Genomic DNA, 20,283 nt, shown 5'->3' on the forward strand with positions numbered 1-20,283 from the left:
ATTCTTTCTATTTTCATATGAACTTTTGAATCGGCTTATAAATGTCTATACAAAACTTACTGGCTGTTTTAAATTGAGATTGCATTGGATCTCGAGATAGTTTGGGGAGAGTTGACATCTTAGCAATATTGAGTCTTTTACTCAACTCCATTTCTTTAAATCTAATTTGTCTCGGTAATGGTGTGTAGTAGACAGTGCATGCATCTTGCAGATCTTTTGCAATATTTATCTCTAATTATCTCATACTTTTATGCTATTCTATATATTTTAATTTAAAATTTAAAATAAAAAAATTAAATTTAAAATTTCAATTTCTAATTGTTTGTTGCTAGGGTATAGAAATACAATTGACTTTTATATAATGACCTTGTATCCTGCAACCTTGCTAACCTCACTTATTAGTTCTAGTAGCTTTATGTAGACTCCATTGGATTTTCTACACAAGGGTCATATCATCCACACACACACACAAAAAAAGCAGTCATACCAGTTCTTTTCTTTTTTTTTAACATCTTTATTGGAGTATAATTGCTTTACATTGTTGTGTTAGTTTCTGCTATGAAGCAAAGTGAATCAGCTATATGTATACATACATCCCTATATCCCCTCCCTCTTGAGCCTCCCCCAAACCCTCCTTATCCCACCCCCTAGGTTGTCACAAAGCATCGAGTTGATTTCCCTGTGCTATGCAGCAGCTTCCCACTAGCTATCCATTTTGCATTTGATTACCATCTCTTTTCTAATCCACATGCCTTTGACTTTTTTTTCTTGCCTGATTGCACTATTGTGTGGTTACTGTTGTACAGTTACAGTGTGGTATAGAAAGGATGAGATAAGACAGCCTTGCTGTTTTCCTGGTCTGAGAGAAAGCATTCAGTCATTCACCATTAGGCATAATGTTAACAAGGGATTTTTTGTACATGACCTTTCATAGATGACTCAGGAAATTCCCTTGTATTCCAAGACTGCTGAGGTTTTTATCAGCCATGGATAATGAATTTTGTCGAATGCTTATATGTGTTGTTTTTTTCAGTCTGCTAATGTGGTGAATTACATTGATTTCTAGTGTTAAACCAACCTTGCATTTCTGAGATAAAGTCCACTTGGTCACGATATATTATTCTTTTTTATATATTGTTGGGTTCAATTTGCTAAAATTTTGTTAAGAATTTTTGCAACTCTCTTCGCGAGGGATATTGGTCTGTGGTTTTCTTGTCATTTCTTTCTCGGGTTTTGGTATCAGGATAACACTGATCTCATAAAATAAGTTGGTGAGTATTCTCTACTCTTCAATGTTCTGAGAGAGTTTGTGTAAAATTGGTATTATTTCTTCATTAAATGTTTGGTGCAATTCCCCAGTTAAGTTATCTTGCCTGGAATTTTCTTTGTGAGAAGAATATTAACTACAATTTCAGTTCATTTAATAAATACAGGGCTACTCAAGTTATCTGTTTCTTTCTGAGTGAGCCCCATTATTTCCGAGTGAGCAAAGGAAACCCCTGTTGTTTACAATAGTGTCTTTACACTGCATACAATACTCCAAACACTTCTGTACTCTGGTCACCAAATGTGTGGTAGCTTTCCTCCGCATCAAGCAGTTCTCTGAGACACCAGCTGGGTGACTTACAATTTAATTAAATTCTGACCCTCTCTACCTGGACATAGCATCATATCCCACCAGTTAAGGGCTCTGTCCCACAAGACTGCTCCTCTTCCTTACTTCAGATGCCAATCACAAACCCTAATTCATCACCTGTAATTCTGACCAACAGGCTATAAATCGAGGTTCTTATGACCACCCCCTCCATGGGCTCAATCATTTTCTAGAATGGCTCACAGACTCAGGGAAACACTTACTTATGTTTACTGGTTTAGTGTAAAAGGATATGACAAAAGATGTAGATGAATAGCTGGATGTCAGACATACATCGGGCAAGGCATGTGCAGAGAGGCACAGAGCCCTCTCCTGGTGAACCACTCTCCCCTCCACCTCCATGTTCTCACCAGCCTGGAAGCTCTCTGAATTTCATACTTCTGGGATTTTAAGGAGGCTTCGTCACATAGGCATGATCCATCACTCACATCACTTCCAGGGTGGAGGGCAGGGCTGAGGGGAGCTGGGCTGAAAATTCTAAGTTTCTAATTGTGACTTGGTGACCAGCCCCCTTCCAGGACCCAAGCAAGCCCTGTCTCATTACAACAAATGCACTCCTATCACCCAGGAAATTCCAAGGGATTTAGGAGCTCTGTGTCAGGAACCAGGGTCAGAAACCAAATATTAGAACAAAAAAATCTTCCTGATGCTCTTCTCATCTATGAAATTACAAGAGTTCTGGGAGCTCTGTATCAGGAGCTGGGGGCAGAGACCTATATATATCATATTTCTTATTATTTCACAAAGTGCTTCCTTGATTTATAGCACAACTAAGCTCACCTTAGTCTTTCTTTGTCCAGACCTGAAATCAGTCATTTCTCCAAAAAGACCATTCCTTTAGTGGGTTATGATGTTTAGAAATTAAAATCTATACACTAAGTGTGCTCATAGCTACCGTGGTATTAATGCTTCTAAGAATTTTTAGTGGACAGAGACAAGAAATATATACATATTTTCAAATCATGAATTTACATAAGTATTTCCAATTTAAAGTTTAACATCGTAGGACTGTTTTTTCTCCTTCAGTGCTTTGATTTTGCATTTTTAACTCTTTTCATGTTATACTGAAACGTTTGGTTCCTAATACCATTACGTTTGCTTGCAAATTACAATACAAATATAACTATTAACAACACAACTACTAAATGAAGCTTAGAACTTCTTTGCAGTTCTTTTTGTCTTTAAAAGTATTCCACTAAAAGTACAATCCAAGTACTGTGACCAAAGCCATATGAAATAGTTATTTTTTCCTGTAGTTATATTACATATTTGATGTATGGTTGGATTTATCTCAGTTTGGTTTCAGTTCTAGGGTTCATTTTGTTTGTCTTTGGATTTTATTTAAATTTTGAATACTTAATATATTTACATTGTTCAAAAATTGACATTATGGGTACAAAGTAAAATTATACTCAAAGAAATCTTCCCTATAATCCTCCATATATATATAAATGTATATATACACACACATATATACATTCTTACATAAAAGGTGGCAAACTGTATACACAGTTCTGCACTTTGCTTTTTGCAGTTAACAGTATAATAGTGATCACCCCATGTTAGCACACAGAGGTTGTCCTCATTCCTTTTTGTGGGTACATAGTACTCTATAGCATGGATGTATTATACTTTATTTAATCATTTCTCACTGATAGATGTTTTTGATGTTTGAATTATTTTGGTATTACACATAATACTGAGGTGAATAACCTTGTGAACATTTGTTTTGTAATGAATTATAATAAAGTGAATACTTGTATAACTACCATCTAGGCTAAGAAATAGACTAGCACTAGCACTCTGCAAGCCCTGTGTACACCTTCCCAAATGCAGCCTCCTCTTTCCCTACTGTTCAATTCCTTGCTTTTATTGATGCATTGCAAAACAACATTCTTAAATTTTATCTATTTTGAAATTTATTTAAATGGAATCATAAACCATATACTCCTTTGTGTCTGAGTTCCTTTGCTCAAAATTATATTTGTGAGACTTATCCTTGATTTGGGGGGGGGTAGCTATTGTTCATTGCTTTGCACTGCTGTGTAATGTTGAATTGCATGAATATAGTACAATTTATTTATCCATTCTCCTATTGAAGTACATTTGGATCATTTCTAGTTTCGGGTTGCTGTGAATACCAATGCTATGAATAGTTCATGTTCATGCTTTTGCTGTACATGTGCATATATTTTGGTTGAGTATTTGGTAGGGGAGGACACACTCATCCTCATCCTCAGTGATAGTGTAGGACTCATAAGACTCAGCAAGAGCTAATACTTTCAGATAACATTTATTACAGCAAAAGACACAGAGCAAAAGCTTCTGAATGGTTTGCTGGTGGAGAATTTTCTAAATTTATGTTTCTCTAAAATATCTTTATTTCATCTTCATTGCTAAAAGGTATTTTTTTTCCATGCTGAGTTGGCTATTATTTTTTTTTTTTCAACCCATTCAAGATACTATTCCATTGCCTTCTGGCTTCTATTGTTTCTCTTGAGAAGTCAGCCAACATTCTGAAAGCTGATCATGTGAGAGTAACTGCCTTTTCATCCCTCTCTGATTGCCTTAAAAATTTTTTTCCTTGTCTTTGATTTTCAGCACTTCTGCCCTCTGTGTCCATTGTTTTGGTTGCTTTATTCATTTGGGATTTATTGGGCTTCTTAAATATGCACATGTTGAAGTCCTTCACCACATTTAACAAATTCTCTGTCATCAAATCTTCTGCCCCATTCACTTTCTCCTATTCTTCTGAGACTTTCAATGAAACATGCCAGACCTGATTACGATATTCACTGTAGACTATATTCTATTTAGTATTTGTTCATATTTGTATCTATCTCTGTCCTTCATTGTGGACAGGGCTGGTTTCCTCTAAACTATTTTCAGTTCCCTAATTCTCTCTTCTACTCTGCATAATCTGCTGTTAAGCTATTGATTTTAGTTATTTTACTTTAGTTTCAGAACATTGTTTTTCTAATCTTCATATCATCCTTTTGTAGTTTCCAGTTCTGAAATCTTCAGTTTTATTTATCACCTTCTTGAACATATTAATTGTAGTTGTTTTAAAGTCTGCTTGATATTTTGGAGTTCATGAGTCTGTCATTATCATCCATTGCTTTTTGCTGGTTGCATTGGTTCTTCTTTATGTTGGCTTCTGTCTTTAAATACATTTGATAGTATGCCAGACAGTGCATTTGATAAGTTGCTTTTTTTCCAGTTGAAGCATTAGATAATATTGTCTCCTCCTGAGGGTTTTTGTTTGCTTCTGTCGGGAACACTTGACATATTTACCTAAACTCCCCTGTGTACTTTCCAATTTAAGTCCTTTTGGAGGAAGTAGCTTTTTTGACAATTTTAGAGAATAATCCCATAAGAACTTGAAAAAGAAAAAGAAACTTCCATTTATGATAATGGGAAATTGGGTAATATGAACCTACTCTCCCATAGAGAAAATTTTAAAATTGAACTTAAAAAAAAAAAAAAAAAAAAAAAGACCTGCTTAAATAAGTTAAAGACCTAATAAGGTAATAAAGGATTCCCAGGCCAAGATTTGTGAAAAGGCAAAATTTCAAGGTGGTGAGACCAGCATTAAAAGCCGCTTTCAAATTAGGAGCATTTGCTGATTCCAGGAAAAGTGCAAAAGAAGATGAGTAGTATTTCTGACAACCATCCGAGACGAAGAGGACAAAAGCTGAAGCCAGGGCCAACCAAAGGGAGGGCCCTGATAAATGCCCCACATTTGTTTGGGTTGATGTCAAAAAGAATTGAACCCTAAAAGTGAAAGTGAATCAGAAATAAGTCAGAACTTGTATAACTGTGGTGCGGTTTTAAGTTCATTGGGTGGCCCAGAAAAAATCTCGATCCTCACCATAAATATTCAGATCATTCTGTTCTGCAGAAGGTGCTCCATATTTATAAAGAGGGAAAATGAATGCCCACCCGTGAGGAGATCGAGGATTCAGTGAGAGAATGTTTGCAAAGAGCCTATGCTAAACAAACACGGATGTCTCTCTCCCTGGCCACTGGTGTAAATTATAAGACTAAAAGCAGTTTCCAGGATCCCTGAGGGACTCAGTCTACAGAGAGCTGCGTGGGGAGGGATGTGTGTGGATCGAGTGTGGGGGTGACTTTCGAGGGAGGTGGGTCAAGGCCAGTGCGTATCTACGAGGAAATGGTAAGTGGAAAAGGATGGACAGCGATTCTGCCAAGAGAGGATCTTATGGAGCAGGGAGGGCTCGTGCTGCTTGCTGAGAAAGGAGTTCTTTGACCAATGCTTATTTACATTTCAGGCTCATAGGAGAGAAGACTGGGAATGTTGGAAGAGGAATAAATATTGCCATTGTCAGCTGTAAGTCATTAAATGTTTTCTTTAAAACTCCTCTAAAAGCTCTGTGATTGGATATTCAGTGGTACCTTGGGTTTCTTTGTGATTTTTGCCCACGATCTAGTCTAGGTTTATATTTTAATGCATTTCAAGAGTATACATTTAACTATTTTTACAATGCCTCACTTTACAGATTTGTGTTTCTACCAAAAAACTGAAATCAAATATAAATTGACTAAAAAATAACAAAGAAGGACCTGCAGAAGTCAGGGCTGAAACCAGATCAGCAGACCTGGGAGCACAGACACCCTGGAATCAGGCCTCATGTTTGCTCTGATTCCTGGTGGCCCAGCAGAGGGTGACACCAGATCCTACCTTGGTCTGATAAAGCACAGCCTGGACTCCTCTTAGGCCTGGAAAAAAAAGACATCTGTCACTATTGCCATTGGGACCCCTGACAGTAGGAACTGTAGCAGGTTTGGGGAAAGGGTTTCCCGTGGTGTCTGTCCCTATGAGCAAGGTGAGCACATAGTCCGGTGACAGCGGGGCTGCAGGAACCTGAGAGAAATGTGCCCTGTCTGATAATCTGGCAGGAAAAGCTACAGTGGGGAGCAGACAGGGCTGAGTGGGGGCCCTGGTGTTTGTGGGAAGAGGCAGGTGCCCTGGGAAAGCCCGTGGGCGCTAATCTAACTGGAAGCAGGCGGGAGGGATGGCCTGGGCAGCGGGCGAGCCCTGCCTTCCTGACCTCCGTCATCGGGGCCCCCTCCAGGGAAGCCAAGCCTTTCCTTCGGGTGGGGCCACGGCAGTCACGCCTCCCAGAAAGAGACAGAGAAGGAACACGCCATTTTCAGAACGTGCCCCGAGTCCCCATGTGCCTTCTTCTAACAGCTGTCCCCCTCGTTTCCAGATGTGACTGGGAAAGTGATAGCGACACATTATTTTGATATGTACGAAGGCGGTAAGGAAACTCTTTTCTTTCGAAAATTAAAATGAATTAAACATATAAATTAGGATAAAAAACCACAACCAAAAACGTCAAACATTCTTATTTTCCTGGAAGCAAATTTTTTCTAGAACTGTCTGCCAGAAATCCTCGGAGCCTCTGAGTTTGTATACCAAAGTTGGAAGGCATTCTTCTCTTTGATCACACTTGTCCTGGATCTTGTCCTTCTGCTCCTTCACCAGATGATGGGAAAGAGAAAATGTCTCCTTCTTTTTTTAAACCAAACATGTAGAATAACGTGATTGGCATCCAGCCCTGAATGTCGTCGTAATTACTGCTGTGTGCGCAGCACTGGGCTTGGTGCACACGTTCCTGGAGCCCCGGGCGCCCCTTCCCCTCCAGTGGTCCCCCCATTCTGGGCTCTGGATCTCGACTGCAGTCATTTGTATTTAACACTGAGAATTACCTCAACCAAGTCTTTATAAAAACAATGGAGAGGAGCCATTAGAATTGCCCAGATGCGCTCAGGAGCGATGCGTTTTCATCCTGCAGTTGACTTAATCATAAATATAAGTAACAAGCCCCAGTGGTAAATAACGGAGTTTGAGCCGAGCCTTCCTTTTCTTCCTATAGGAAACAGAAAGGCCTGTTAGCAAAGCCTTACCCATCCCGGTCTGGTGTGTACGTCTCGTGTTTCCCATCAGCATCCTGGAGCCGCTTGGCTCTTAGATGGTCGCGCCAGGTCTGGTGCTTTCTTAGTAATTGCAAAGCAGGGCCCACCTGTGCTGCTGAAGTTGTTGCCCATTTCACAGTTGGTCGCTAGAATCTTTATGATCTGATCCTGTGAATCACGTGGCCCCACTGTGGAATCCACAAGCCATTTACCAGGAAATCGCTAGAGCATCGTTTGCATGGTCGAGACACAGCTCCGGAATCAGAGGATTCAGAGCGCAGGGCACAGAAGCTGAGAGCAGAAGCACAGCCTCTAGGGCCAGAGTCTCAGCTGACAGAGAAGGTCCTAACACTGATTTGCGTTGACCGGGCAGATAACTCTGGACCAATGACGCATTTTATTCAGAGCGCTCCCTCGAAGTGCCTGCTCTTCATGGTGACCCACGATGACGGGAGCAGCAGGTGAGTGAACACGTGTCATGGCGGGGATGACAGGGGCAGGAGTCAGAAAAGCCGGGGGATGGGGGGCGGTGGCCGGCAGCGGGCAGGGCCCTTCAGGACACCCTTTAGGAGAGAACAAAGCTCCAAGGAGCAGGAGGCTTCCTCAAGGGAAAGGAATGGGAGACCATGTCGAACAGATGGCATTCCTAGAAAAATGATGAGCTGATGGAGCACAGAAATCCTAGAAACTGAGGAATATTTCCAGGTAGCAAGAGAAAGCCACTGCGGATCATAAATAAAATAGCAAAGCTAACCCTTGGCCAAAGAGCTAAACCCAGGGCGGGACTTACACACACACACACACACACACACACGCACTCACGCATGCACGAACACACAGTGCTTTCACTAGGGAGAAAGTGACCTGGTCAGTGCTTCTCCAAGTGTGCTCTTCTAAGCAAACGTGTGCGTCTTCACCGCCTAATTTCTGAGAACCTCAGGGTGATAATGGCATCGCGAATTTCTGAGATGGGGCTACTGAACACAGCATGCCCCAGATTTGTTTGAATTCAGATCCTATTCTTAATACGGCATCATCCCAAATAGAAGTTCTTTGACACATGCTTTGGACAACTCAGATTTAACCCATTTAGGACAATCTGAACTTCTTTTTTTCTTTTTTCTTCTGAGCCCCTTCCTTTGCTTGCTCTGAATTACACCTTTCTACAGTGGTAGGATTGTTTACGATTTTTGGATTTTTTTCTTTTTTGATACTGACCTTTCTGAATATGAAAGGGACGGTTTTGACATTTGTTTTCACCTTTCAGCAACTTCTGTGTGCTTTATTTTGTGGTCAGTAAGCAGGAGAGCAGCAAGGACCAAAAACTCTGTTGGCTGGGGGTGAGGATGACCGAACCCCAAGACCCAGGGTTTTTCAGAGTTGACAATTCAAACTCTGTGCCCCAAATTGAGTCTAAAAGGGTCCTGGAAAAAAAAATAATGCATAAAAGGGTCCTGGATGTGGCCTTAACGTGTCACTAGAGATGTGACACACTCAGCCAGCTTGTGCATTTCCCTCCTGCCCTGCGCCCCAGGAGGCCAGGCGCTGCTTTAGAAACCTGTCCTAGGACAGACTGTGTCCTAGCGCCACACATCCGAGTCTTCAGGTGAGACATTCACATGCCTCCCCCTCTGCCCCCCAGACTGAAGGAGGACGCCAAGAAGGCCATAGAAGCCCTGGGAAGTAAAGAGATCAGGAACATGAAATTCAGGTCGAGCTGGGTGTTTCTTGGAGCAAAAGGCTTTGAACTTCCTGCAGGAATTGAGAGAGAAAAGGTGAGTGGTTGCTAAACATCCCTTCCCAAAAAACGGATACCATATGTCCTAACAATTCCACCCATAGATGCATAGCCAAGAGAGGGAAAATATATGTTCACACAAAAATTCGTACATCAGTGTGTTATTATTCATGTCAGCAAAAAAGCAGAAACAACCCAAATGCCTGATTAATGGATTTAGAAATGTACAAATAAAATATGGTACAGCCACACACTGGACCATTATTCAGGCACATAAAGAAATGAAATACTGATATATGCTTTGACATGGATGAACCTTGAAAACACGCTAAGTAAAGAAAACCAAACACAAAAGGCCACATATTGTATGATTCCATTTCTATAAAATTTCTAGAATAATCAAAATCCAGAGACAGAAAGTAGATTAGGGGCTGCCTAGGGCTGTGGGGAATGGTGAGTAGCTTCAAGTGGGTATCTGCTTTCTCGTTCCGAGGATGAAAATGTTCTAAAATTGAGTGTGATGATGTTTGCATGTCTCTGTGAATATGTACTAGAAACCACTGAATTGTACACTTTAAATGGGTGACTTTTATAGGATCTGAATTCTATCTCAGCAAAGCTGTTATATTCAAAAGAGATATAAAACTAAAATTCTAAAGTTTAGAATGCATATCCTTATTGTTTTTAAGCATTAGGCTAAGGTGCTCCATTATCTGTGAAAGAATTGAAGATGGAAAGGCTTAAAGTCAAATCAATCTGAACAAACATCCTCTGAGCAAGGAACACTCCGAATACCCTGAAAAAAATATATAGTCCTTCTCCCAGAGAACTGAAAACCAGACTTGAGAGCTGTGCCGTCCATGTGGCAGCTACTTGCCAAATTTGCAGATTATATTCAAATTTATTCAAATTAAATACAATTTAAAATTCAGCTCATCAGTCACGCTAGCCGCATTTCAAGTACTAGTAGCGAAATGTGGCTCGTGGCAACTCTATTGGGCGCGTGGATCAAAGGACATTTATATCATTGCAGAAAGTTTTCCACGTGTTGAATCACGTTGCTTCAAATATTGAGAGGAAATCATGCACCCTGAGTAGGCTGGAACAAATCCCATTCTGGGAAGTGATTCTCTTTCTGTGACTTTGCTCATAGCTGGCACACTAAATATGTGTTGATTAGATGAAGGGATAAATTAAATCCTTTTCTTTCCTTTGCACAGGTCAACCACTCAGATAATTCGAAGAACAGGTATTCGGGCTGGCCTGCAGAGATACAGATAGAAGGCTGCATACCAAAAGGACCAAGCTAACATTGCCTGGCCTCAATAAACGTGCTTTTTATGGACAAATGCATCCTGAATGGACTACAATTCTTATCCAACAGTCAATATTTGATGGGTATTTGGGGTTTGTCATCAACCAACCAAAATATTTGCCAGTTGTACAAAATCTTGCCACACAGATTTTTTATGCCAGTGTTTGTAGGGTGAACATAATGGTCAGCACAGCTGAAATGCATGGCCTTGTTGATGGGATGCAGTGACTTCACCTTGAAAGGAGAGGATTGGGGAAGCCGCCACCGCTGGTCCAGGTGTGGAGCCATTTTACGATCAGATCTAAGTTTGAGCCCTGTGGTCCAGGCAGCTCTGCAGGCAGAAAACCCTTACTCCCCGATCACCGAGCACACCCTCCTTCTGGACGGTCACCTCCTAGGAAGATGAGCAGCGGTCGGAGGGCTTAGCAGCCTTCTTGGGTCAGCCCCACTTGAGCTCTTAAACTCTCCCAATGGGTCCCTGAACGTCTCCATTCATTCCACAAATCTGGGTGCTCTTAACTCGGTACCAGCAGTGCGGTAGTGAAGAGATTGTGTCTGCCTCCGTGCAGGGGTGTCACTCCAGTGGCCGGTGGGACCTTGTTTAACAGGGTGGGGAGGAAGGATCTCTGACAGGCAAGCACGGTCTGCTCTCGGGAGGGCCACTGTATACCCAGGCTTCCTAGGAGACACATCAGAGATCCACGTACCCAGATACCCAGGGACTTGGGGTTAAGCAGATCAAGTGATTGCCAAGTGCGCATTCCATCCTCCCTCCCAAGCCTGGCTACCAGAAACAGTAGGAGACTTTGACGTCAGCTTAAGGGTGCCTCTCTGAGCCTCTAGTTTCTCATCTATAAATAGAGGCATTGGGATGGATGAATGATTTTCAAGCACTTTTATCAGCAGGCCTCCTTTGAAAAACATGGCAGCACGTGGCACCCAGAATTTCAGCACCCTCGCAGGGTCACATCACCCGGAGCTCAGTGGCCGACAGTGCTGAGTTCTCCCTTGTGTAGTAGGTGGGCCTCAGGGCAGCTCTGGGTGCCGGAAGCCAGGCTGAAGGAGGGTCCCTAACAGGCACAGAAACCAGAGAGAGCAGAAGTCCAGATGTCCCCCAAAGCTCCTGATGGGACACATGTGAGTCCTCATCCTCACACCCCGTTGCCAGCCAGGAGTGATGTCAACCTCGTGGCAGTGGGGGTTAGGTGACTGTCGGCCCCACAGGGAGCCTGGGCCTCTCTGTGCAGAGGGGTCTGCAAACCACTCGATGGGATCTTGGCTGGGGCCCTGTTATGGTCTAGATTCTGTTCCCCCCCAAATTCATGAGTTGAGTCCTAACCCCCAGTACCACAAAATGTGACCTCATGTGGAAATAGGGTCATTGTAGGTGTAATAAGTTAGAGTGGGGTGACCTCTATTCAGTATGACTGGTGTCCTAACAAAAAAGAAACATTTGGACACAAACAAGCAATCAGGGAGAAGCCCTTTTTGGGTTCTGGACCACCTTGGAGGAGGTCCGGAAGAGGCGTCTGGAGAGTGTGAGGGTACCACTGAAAAAGCAGCAGAACTGGGACCCCTGGGGGCTGCAGGGGCTGGGGGAGGGAGGAGCGATCAGGAGAAGCACAGAGGATGTGGGGCAGCGGGCTGCTCTCCAGGGGACTGTCACAGGGGGTGCACGTCACGACACGTGTGCAAACCCATCCCATGCACAGCCCCAAGAGGGACCCTAAGGTAAACTGTGGACTCCGGGTGACAATGCCTTGTCAGTGTGTGGGCACAGACCCTGAGAAATGTGCCCTCTGGAGGGGGTGGTCAACAGTGCAGGAGGCTGTGCACAGGCGGGGTGGGCAGGGAGTCTGGGGAAAACGCTGTACCTTCCCCTCAATTTTACTGAGAACCTAAAGCCGCTCTAAAAAATAAAGTCTATTAGCAAAAAACCAGCAAACAGAAAAACCTTTTAAGGAAACCAAGACTTAGATGGGCGACCACCCCTGAACATCTGTTCTGATTACCCAGACCCAGGGGGAAGTGAGCCTAAGCCCTGCCCCCCGCTCCCCTTCCCCTTCCCCTCATTTCCGCCCGCGGCCCTCGTGAGCTCTCCCAGGAGTGCAGCCCCGCCCCTCCCTGCGGCCGAGGGGGTGGGAGTGGGGGGTGTTCCTGGAAGGGATGCCCCTCCCACGGAGAGAGCAGGGCCTCTAGCCTCTGCTCTGGGGAAGTCAGGCACTTCCTCAGCTCTCAAGCATCCCTACTACCGAGGTGCCTGGACAGAAACCAGGAAGGGAGCTTGTTCCCGACTGAGGAAAGAGTGTCGCCAGCTGAGACCCTCCACGGCTCGGTAGCCCTTTGTCTCCCTCTAGCCCAGACATTGGCACTGCCCACCCCGGCCTGTCCCCCCGTCCACGGGCAGCATGCACACGGGCTGACATCCTCCTAGCACCTGCCCTCTGATGGGTCACCGTCCGCACCCCCGCTGGAGCAGGCGGGACCCACCCGGTGAAGAGTCGGGGGGTTTCCACCCCCAAAGTGGTCTCTGCCACTTCGCCCCGCTGGCGCAGACACACACGCAGAACTCTTGCCTGTCCACAGGCTACCAGGTCTCTCCACCTTAATCCATTAACCCGGGAGACGCTGCACGGTCTCCTCCGTCCAACTGAGAAAGCACACTCAGAAGGAGAGGTCTGGCTGAGCGTGGGTACATCCTGGCTCCAGATGGCTGGGGCTGTGTGAGCACACGGGCAAGCCCTTCCAAGGAAGATCAGTGGGCCGAGTGGGATGAGGGGCTTTGCCCGGGGTGGTCACCAAGCTTCCGGCTCCACGCCCCAGGCAGCAGCTCGGGAACCAGCCCAGCACTTTGGTGCTGCCAAGGACCCCTTCCCCTCCTGGAGAGCTGCCAGGGTGAGGGGCGTGCTGAGGGGATGCCCTTCTGCCGGGGGATGCAGGGTCCTCCAGCTGCCCGTGCTGCCTTCTCGGAGGCAGGTGTCACTCTGTCCCCTTCTGCTGCGCCTTCCCCTGTAACTTTCCTGGAGCCTAGATGCACCCGCCCTGGGACACGAGACAGCGGTGGTGAAACGGAAAACTCTCACACAGCGTAGTCAGCCGCCCGTTCCTTCCCTCCACCCTCCACCTCTGCCCAGGGCCTCCAGTTATCCCCGGGCAACAGATCCTGCAGGACACAGACCCTAGAGACTCTCCCTGTGACCACCAGTGCCAGGGTTTGGAAACCATTTTTTAAGCCTCTAAATTTCTTCTCTAAAGGAAAATTTGCCCACAGGTCAAGCGGATGAGCCAAGAAGTGTTCAGAATTTATATTCTAATTTATGCTATTATTTTTTGTTTTGGAGAGGACCGTGGGAGTGAAGCCGAGACTGAGGCCGGCTTCCCTGTCCTGTGCCAGCCCCACATCCCGACGGCTCCTCGGGGTTCCCCACACTCTGGAGATGGAAATGCCTGGCTTTAGTCACAGCGCAGGGAGACCTTTGGGACCGCCTGGGGTGCGTGCCTGGAGTCTTGCAAATGAAGTAACCAACCCAGGACCAGACAGGTGAGCTGACTCAGGGCTGAGTTCCCAGCAAGAACTCTGGAGAGCACAGGGACCATCCTGAGTGTGAGGGTACACGCTGCAGGAGGGGGGTACTGCGGGGAGCTGTGGACGTGCATTCTCTGTGTGTGCAGAGCTTAAAGCGGGGAGAGAGCCACAGCACAGAGCATCTCAGAAAGTCCTGCTGGACAGCACTGTGCTCAGTGACTGCATCTCCCTCCACGTGTGGTCCCACCCCAGCCTCCCTGAGAACTTGTTAGCAGAGCCGAGTGTGGGGGTGGGTCCAGCCCCCCGTGTGTTTACAAGCCCACCGGGAGACTCTGATGCAGCTGGAGTCTGAGGACTGCTGTGTGAGTTACTGGGAAGTGTACTGATTCTTCAGTTTCATTTCTGTGGCAGGCTGTGGGTTTCATTTCCCTTGCTGACGGAAAAGGGAGCAGCCTGCGTGGGGAGGAGCGGTTCCTATAAGAGGTCAGCAGAGGAAAGGAGAGAGATGATTTGCCGGGTCTCGTTCTGCTGGTGTGCAGGTAAGAGCTGGGTGGGCGCAGGGAGGGATGCTTCACCACGTCTTCATGAAGCAGACGTGCCTTTCTTTTAAAAGCATTTCCTGGTAAACCTGGCTTGTGCCAGAAGGATGGAGACGGAAAGGTAAGTTTCTGAAGCTGCCTGTGTTGGTGCTGGCCCCCAGCCACCGCTGCACGCACAGGGAACTTTCTAGAAAGTGGCTGGACTGGGAGCAGGGGGGGGGCTTCATCTCCCCAGATCTGGCTTGAGGCCATGGGGCCACGAAGAAGTGGCTTTGAGAACTTCCGCGGAAGGTAGACATCTCAGGGTGGGGAGAGAGCGTTGTGTTCTGTGATGCTGTGATTTATGATAAGAAATATTAACTTCAGTCACTGTGCTGAACTGATAATACTGTATCCCATTTTTGAAAGTTGCTAAGGGAGTAGATCTTAAAAGCCCTCAACACAAGAAAAAATGTAAGCATGAGGACAGATTGGGTGACTATTTCACAAAACATACAAATGTAGGAAAAAACATATATTATTTGGCCTTTGTCAGTTCCTGAACCAGCGCTCCTAACACCCTTCGAAATGAAGAAAGCATCGTCTTCTGTTATGGTAATGAGGTGACTTTCGGTGGCCGTGTTACGTTAATGAGATGGGAGCTGGCTGCCTGGGTGCGTTATCACATGACAGAGGGCTGGACCTATCAGCCCCACCTCCAACCTCTGGGAAGAGAAGAGGGGCAGGAAATCAAGTTCAGTCACTGATAGCGAATGATTTCATCAACCATGTCTCTGTAGTGAAGCCTCTTTGAAACCCAGGAGGGTCTGGAGAGCTGCTGGAGAGCACGTGGAGGTGCAGGAGAGTTTGCCGGCAGAGAGCACAGAAGCTCCAAGCCCCTCCCACGCCTACCCTCCGTATCTTCTCCATCTGGGCTGCTCTTGAGTTAAATCCTTTTATAATAAACCTGTGATCTAGTAGGTAACATGTTTCCCTGTGAGCCGCTCTAGCAAACTATCCAGGTCCAAGGAGGGGGTCGTGGGAACATGCAATGGATCTATAGCCAGCTGGTCAGAAGCACAGCCTGTGCTTGCTAGCTGTGGGCATCTGAGGTGGATGGTGTCAACTGGAAAAAAACAAAAGCACAATGTGAGAGCTGAGTTGTGAGTTAAGTTTTATTTGGGGCAGAATGAGAACTATCGCCCGGGAGACAGCCTCTCAGATGGCTCTGAAGAAGGGCTCCAAAGAGATGTTACCTGTGATTGTAGTGGGCGGGGGGTGGGGGCAGGGGGGGTACGTACAGTGAAACACACACTCTGGCAGAGACTGGCTGCTGGTGACGAGGAGCAGACGTCACTGTAAATGATTTTACTGCTTTTCTAGATGCCAGGAGATGTAGGAAACTGGGCTCATAAAATCTTCTGGAAACATCTAACTATCTAAAGACCTGTTCTGCCAGTTTTTCCTAGAGCACAGGGTTCCTCATTCCCGATCTCCACCCTGAGCTCCTTTCAGGGGGTGTGGAAGGTCAGCAGCTGCAGTGGCCAGTGACCTAGTCCTTGTAGAGGAGGACGGCAAGTGCCAGTTTGTAGTGGGCACCAGGAAGGGGTGTGAGCAGCTGTGTAGGACTGAGTGCCCTCTGATAGCCCTGTGACATCTGATGCCATCTCCTGGTAAAGCGTGTCAGAGCTGAGGTCATTCCTTGGAGATGTGGGAAAACCCACACATTGGAATCGGTATCAGAACTGAAGCCTCCAAGCCTGGCCTCAGAGCTTCAGGAGCCCTCTTGTCCGTGGCAGTGGGGGCCACCCTCCGTGGTGTCCTGGAAAGCTGGCTCTCCTGAGAGGCGATGACACCTGATTTCTAGCATTTGCTGCTTCCCATTGCAGCATGCACTGGTACGTGACTACACCTTCAAAGTTTTAGTTAGAGGCAGACATTGACACCAAGTCTGCCCAGCAAAGAAAGGTGTGTTAGTGTCCTGGGACGGCAGGCTGGAGGGCTTAAATATCAGAAATGTGTCTCTTCCCGCTCTGGAGGCTGGAAGTCTGAGACGCAGGCGTCAGCAGGGTTGGTTCCTCCTGAGACTCTGTGTAGCATCCTTCCTTGCCTCTTCCAGCTTCTGGTCATTGCCAGCACCCTTGACACTATTTGGGGAAAATATTCCATGATGCTGAGGTCACGCCGCCAGCAGGAAGAAATAATACAGGCCACGTGGTCAGCCGTGACCCATGACCCGTTCTGGCAGGTTTTACAGAACAATCAGACATTGAGCTCTTTCCCTCCCACTGACATGGAACCAGGGGCTAAGCCAAGGATGGAGGGAAGGTTTAGACTTGGATCTGAGAGTAATGATTTCTTCTTCCTCTTTCCTGTAAACTGTGGTGAAATCTCAGTGAATCAGACTTTTGCTGTTGTATTCTGCTTTTAGGAGAAGTTAATTTCTATTTACTAGGAAAGGAGAGGAAATATCCTCACAGGTCTGTGTGAGGGGTCGTACAGATTCAGCACAAGATGTCAGGTCAAGGGGAAGGTTTTAAATGAATCGCAGCATTCTCCATGATGCAGGCACGAGCCTGCCCCGCTGGGGAATGTCCCAGCAGAACCCGGGGCCAGTGCAGGTCCTGGACGCCAGACCCAGGAGCCCGGGGATGGTCACAGGGTGCTGAGACCCAGGCCCCTGGGACCTGGGACCCCTCTGGGACTGACTGGAGCAGGTGGAAAGCTGGAAACACAAGAGAAGCAAAAATAGTCCAAAGGAAGCGGGCCAGGCAGGAGGGGCTGGTCTTCAGGATCGCATTTCTGAACTCTACCCATGACTGATGGTAGCACTCTGCGGTGGGCTCTCAACATTGGAATGCGTTAGTTTCCTCATTAAGAAAGTTACATGCTACCCATGAGAATCCTGAATCTGTGGGTTTCTGGCCATGGGACGGGGTCTCCATTGCTAGACTTCTCTGAACTTCACTTCCCATCTTATGTAAAAATAGGGATAACAGAAATGAGATCGGGGAGCACGCATGACTCCATGGGGCACGTGAGGAGTGCAAAAGAGAGATCAGTGTGGTCGCCGAGCCCCAGGGAAGTCCACCCGACCCTCCTCTTGGCCTCTCTCCCTGCCCAGCCCTTCCCAGCCCGCCTGTCCCTGTGTCAGTCCAGCTGTCCCACCACCCCATCCCCATCCCCGACTCCATCCTCAGCCGGTTTCCGCCCACACCCACCCTGGCGCTGTTCATAGCAGATGCTCCCAAATTCCCTCCGTCCTGGGCGGCCCTGACTGTCTCAGTAACTGGTTCATGATGCCTCAGTCAAAAGACACGCCCAATAGCTCTATTGATTCATGAGTCAGGTCCAAACAACTCAGTAATAGTAACGTGGTGGCCGACAGATGTCCCTGTGTATCCTGGGAAGTTCTGATGACCCCAAGTGTTTCTGCCGGTTTGCTGAGGTTCCCCAGGGTGACTGGGCCCCCTGTTTGGGAACATAGCTTTATAGTCTCGCCCGAGTCCCTTTCTTCACTTGTGCGTCCCTCGAGGGGCTTATCTGTGATGTTACTAATCTCATCACAATTTGTCTTTAACAGAGGGGGGATCGTCCCCATGGGCCCAGCTGTCCATGTTGCGATGAAGTCGCTCTCCCAGCTACTCCAGGGCTGGCTGGACTGGACAGTGGACGGACAAGGGGATAGTCCAGTTTGGGGGGACGCAGGAGACTGAGCAAGGGCTGCACAGCTGCTCCGGTGTGTGCGGCCCGGCTGGCGGACAGCGCTGGGCCTCCTGACTTGTCCTCAGCTCAAGTCACACCGCCAGCTCTGCCCTGTGAGTCTCTTCCATCTGGTGTCTGAGTTATATCCTTTTGTAATAAACCATCTTCTGCCAGGGACAGAGATCAGGACGGCCTCCATCCTTGTAGGTGATGGAGGACACAGGCAGGTGCCAGGGATGACTCAAAACAATTCTCTCCTTCCCCTTCAGCTGTCCCTCTGTCCAGACTCCCCTCCTTGGGAGGCAGGGAGCCCTCCTTCCTCCCACTTGCCTCCTCCCATCTCTTCCTCCTGTCTCCCTCCTCCCATCTCTCTCTCCCTCCTCCCTCCCCCCACCTGCCTCATCCCACCTCCCACCTCCCTCCTCCTCCTCCATCTCCTCCTCCCATCCTCTGCAGGCGACCTCAGTGGCTCCTGTGCGGGACCAGCTGTCTCTCTGCTGCCCATGAGGTGCTCTTATGCCCTCAGCCTCTTACCAAAGACAGTTCACATGACATGAGCCTGCTGCCCCATCCCGCCACACAGAAGCCCTGACGCCAATATTCCTCCACTGCGCACCTCCCAGCCTCTCTGTGGAACCACTGCCTCTTCAGCTACAACCTCTTCCCCACCCCACCCTCCCCCCTGGATCCTCCAACTCCCTCCCCCTCCCCCCGGAGACAGCAGCCACCATACAGTCTCCCAGAGATCACCTCTTGCACGCCCTGCTTTAAGTTGCTTTTAAAAGTGCCACAGTTAAACCACAAAACTAGAATAAACTTTGATAAGGCCTTGAGGACAGGAGCCAAGGAGCAAAGCTACGTGCCAGAGGCAGCTAGGACCACCCACAACTTGTCCTGAGCCTCCTCACTCCCAAGGCCAAGGCTGCGCGGAAGGGATGGTCTCTTTCCCTCTTGACAAAAGGAAGCACTTGATCCACCAGGAGAGCGAACTCCTCCAGCTTGGCCCTCTGCAAAGTAATCTGTTGGGTTTTTGTATTAAGGAGGTTAACATAATTTTAATATAATTTCCTTATATTAAGGAGATTAAATAAATCCCTGGATATGTTCTTTGTGGGGTTTGTTTTGGGTTTTTTTTTTTGGTGGCTGTTTTTTTTTGTTTGCTTGTTTGTTTGTTTTTGGCCTCACCCCTCATCTCAGTTCCCCCACCAGGGATTGAACTCGGGACACAGCAATGAAAGCTCCAAATCCTAACCACTAGACTCCCAGGGAACTCCGCTGGATGTGTTCTTTAGGGCAATTTTATTAATTAAAAAAAAAAAGCAGAGACCTTTTACATGAGGTTGTATCTTCTCTTGACACTTGCTAAAGGGCTAGGTGTTTTGTGAGATGAATAATTTCACAGGGGAGTGTGGTAGCATGGAGACTGTCAGATGGGGAACAGATCAAAGGCTAAACCTCAGGCACTCAGAGAAAGGAAGAAGAACAGGAAGATGCAAAACAGATGTAAAAAACCCAGATTTATTTTTGGTCCCCAACCAGAGGGAGGTTCTGACTGAGAGCCCTTTCCCTGAAAGCTCGCTGAGGCCACGGGACACTCTGGGGGCTTCATGCCAGCGGTTCCTGGCCAGGAAGTGCCTGCACGCAGCCCCAAACACTGGAATCAGCGGACAGCTGGCTTTGAGTTTGGCCTCCCACCCAATTCAAGATTACTGAGCCATCTTGTTGCCCTGCATGCACAAGAGGGAACAAAGGTGCTGGCTTAGGATTTGACCACAGAGGTAAGGGTGCTCCTTCTACCTGATAGCCTTCACAGGGCTCCCCAGGTGCAGGGCCAAACCTGGGGACCCCCCTTCGCTTAGGGTCCCCAGGTTGGTGGAGCTGACC

At 47.0% G+C, this 20,283-nt stretch overlaps 2 protein-coding genes across 2 annotated transcripts in view; both read left to right on the top strand.

Moving 5' to 3' along the window:
- Positions 1-10,684, top strand: part of FAM3B (FAM3 metabolism regulating signaling molecule B) — a 33,729-nt gene extending 23,045 nt beyond the window's left edge. The window contains exons 4-8 of the mRNA XM_057697409.1: positions 5,947-6,005; positions 6,889-6,939; positions 7,971-8,058; positions 9,240-9,372; positions 10,556-10,684. Of these exons, the coding sequence (XP_057553392.1) occupies positions 5,947-6,005; positions 6,889-6,939; positions 7,971-8,058; positions 9,240-9,372; positions 10,556-10,645 (421 nt within the window). The 3' untranslated portion in view covers positions 10,646-10,684. The remainder of the gene's footprint in view (positions 1-5,946; positions 6,006-6,888; positions 6,940-7,970; positions 8,059-9,239; positions 9,373-10,555) is intronic.
- A 3,992-nt stretch (positions 10,685-14,676) lies between these two features.
- The window catches only part of MX2 (MX dynamin like GTPase 2), a 37,582-nt gene continuing 31,975 nt past the window's right edge, over positions 14,677-20,283 (top strand). Inside the window, exon 1 of the mRNA XM_057696449.1 lies at positions 14,677-14,715. The gene's annotated coding sequence lies outside the window, so the exon portion shown is untranslated. The remainder of the gene's footprint in view (positions 14,716-20,283) is intronic.

This window comes from Hippopotamus amphibius, chromosome 10, assembly GCF_030028045.1.
Source record: "Hippopotamus amphibius kiboko isolate mHipAmp2 chromosome 10, mHipAmp2.hap2, whole genome shotgun sequence".
In the NCBI taxonomy this organism is placed as follows: Eukaryota; Metazoa; Chordata; class Mammalia; order Artiodactyla; family Hippopotamidae; genus Hippopotamus; species Hippopotamus amphibius.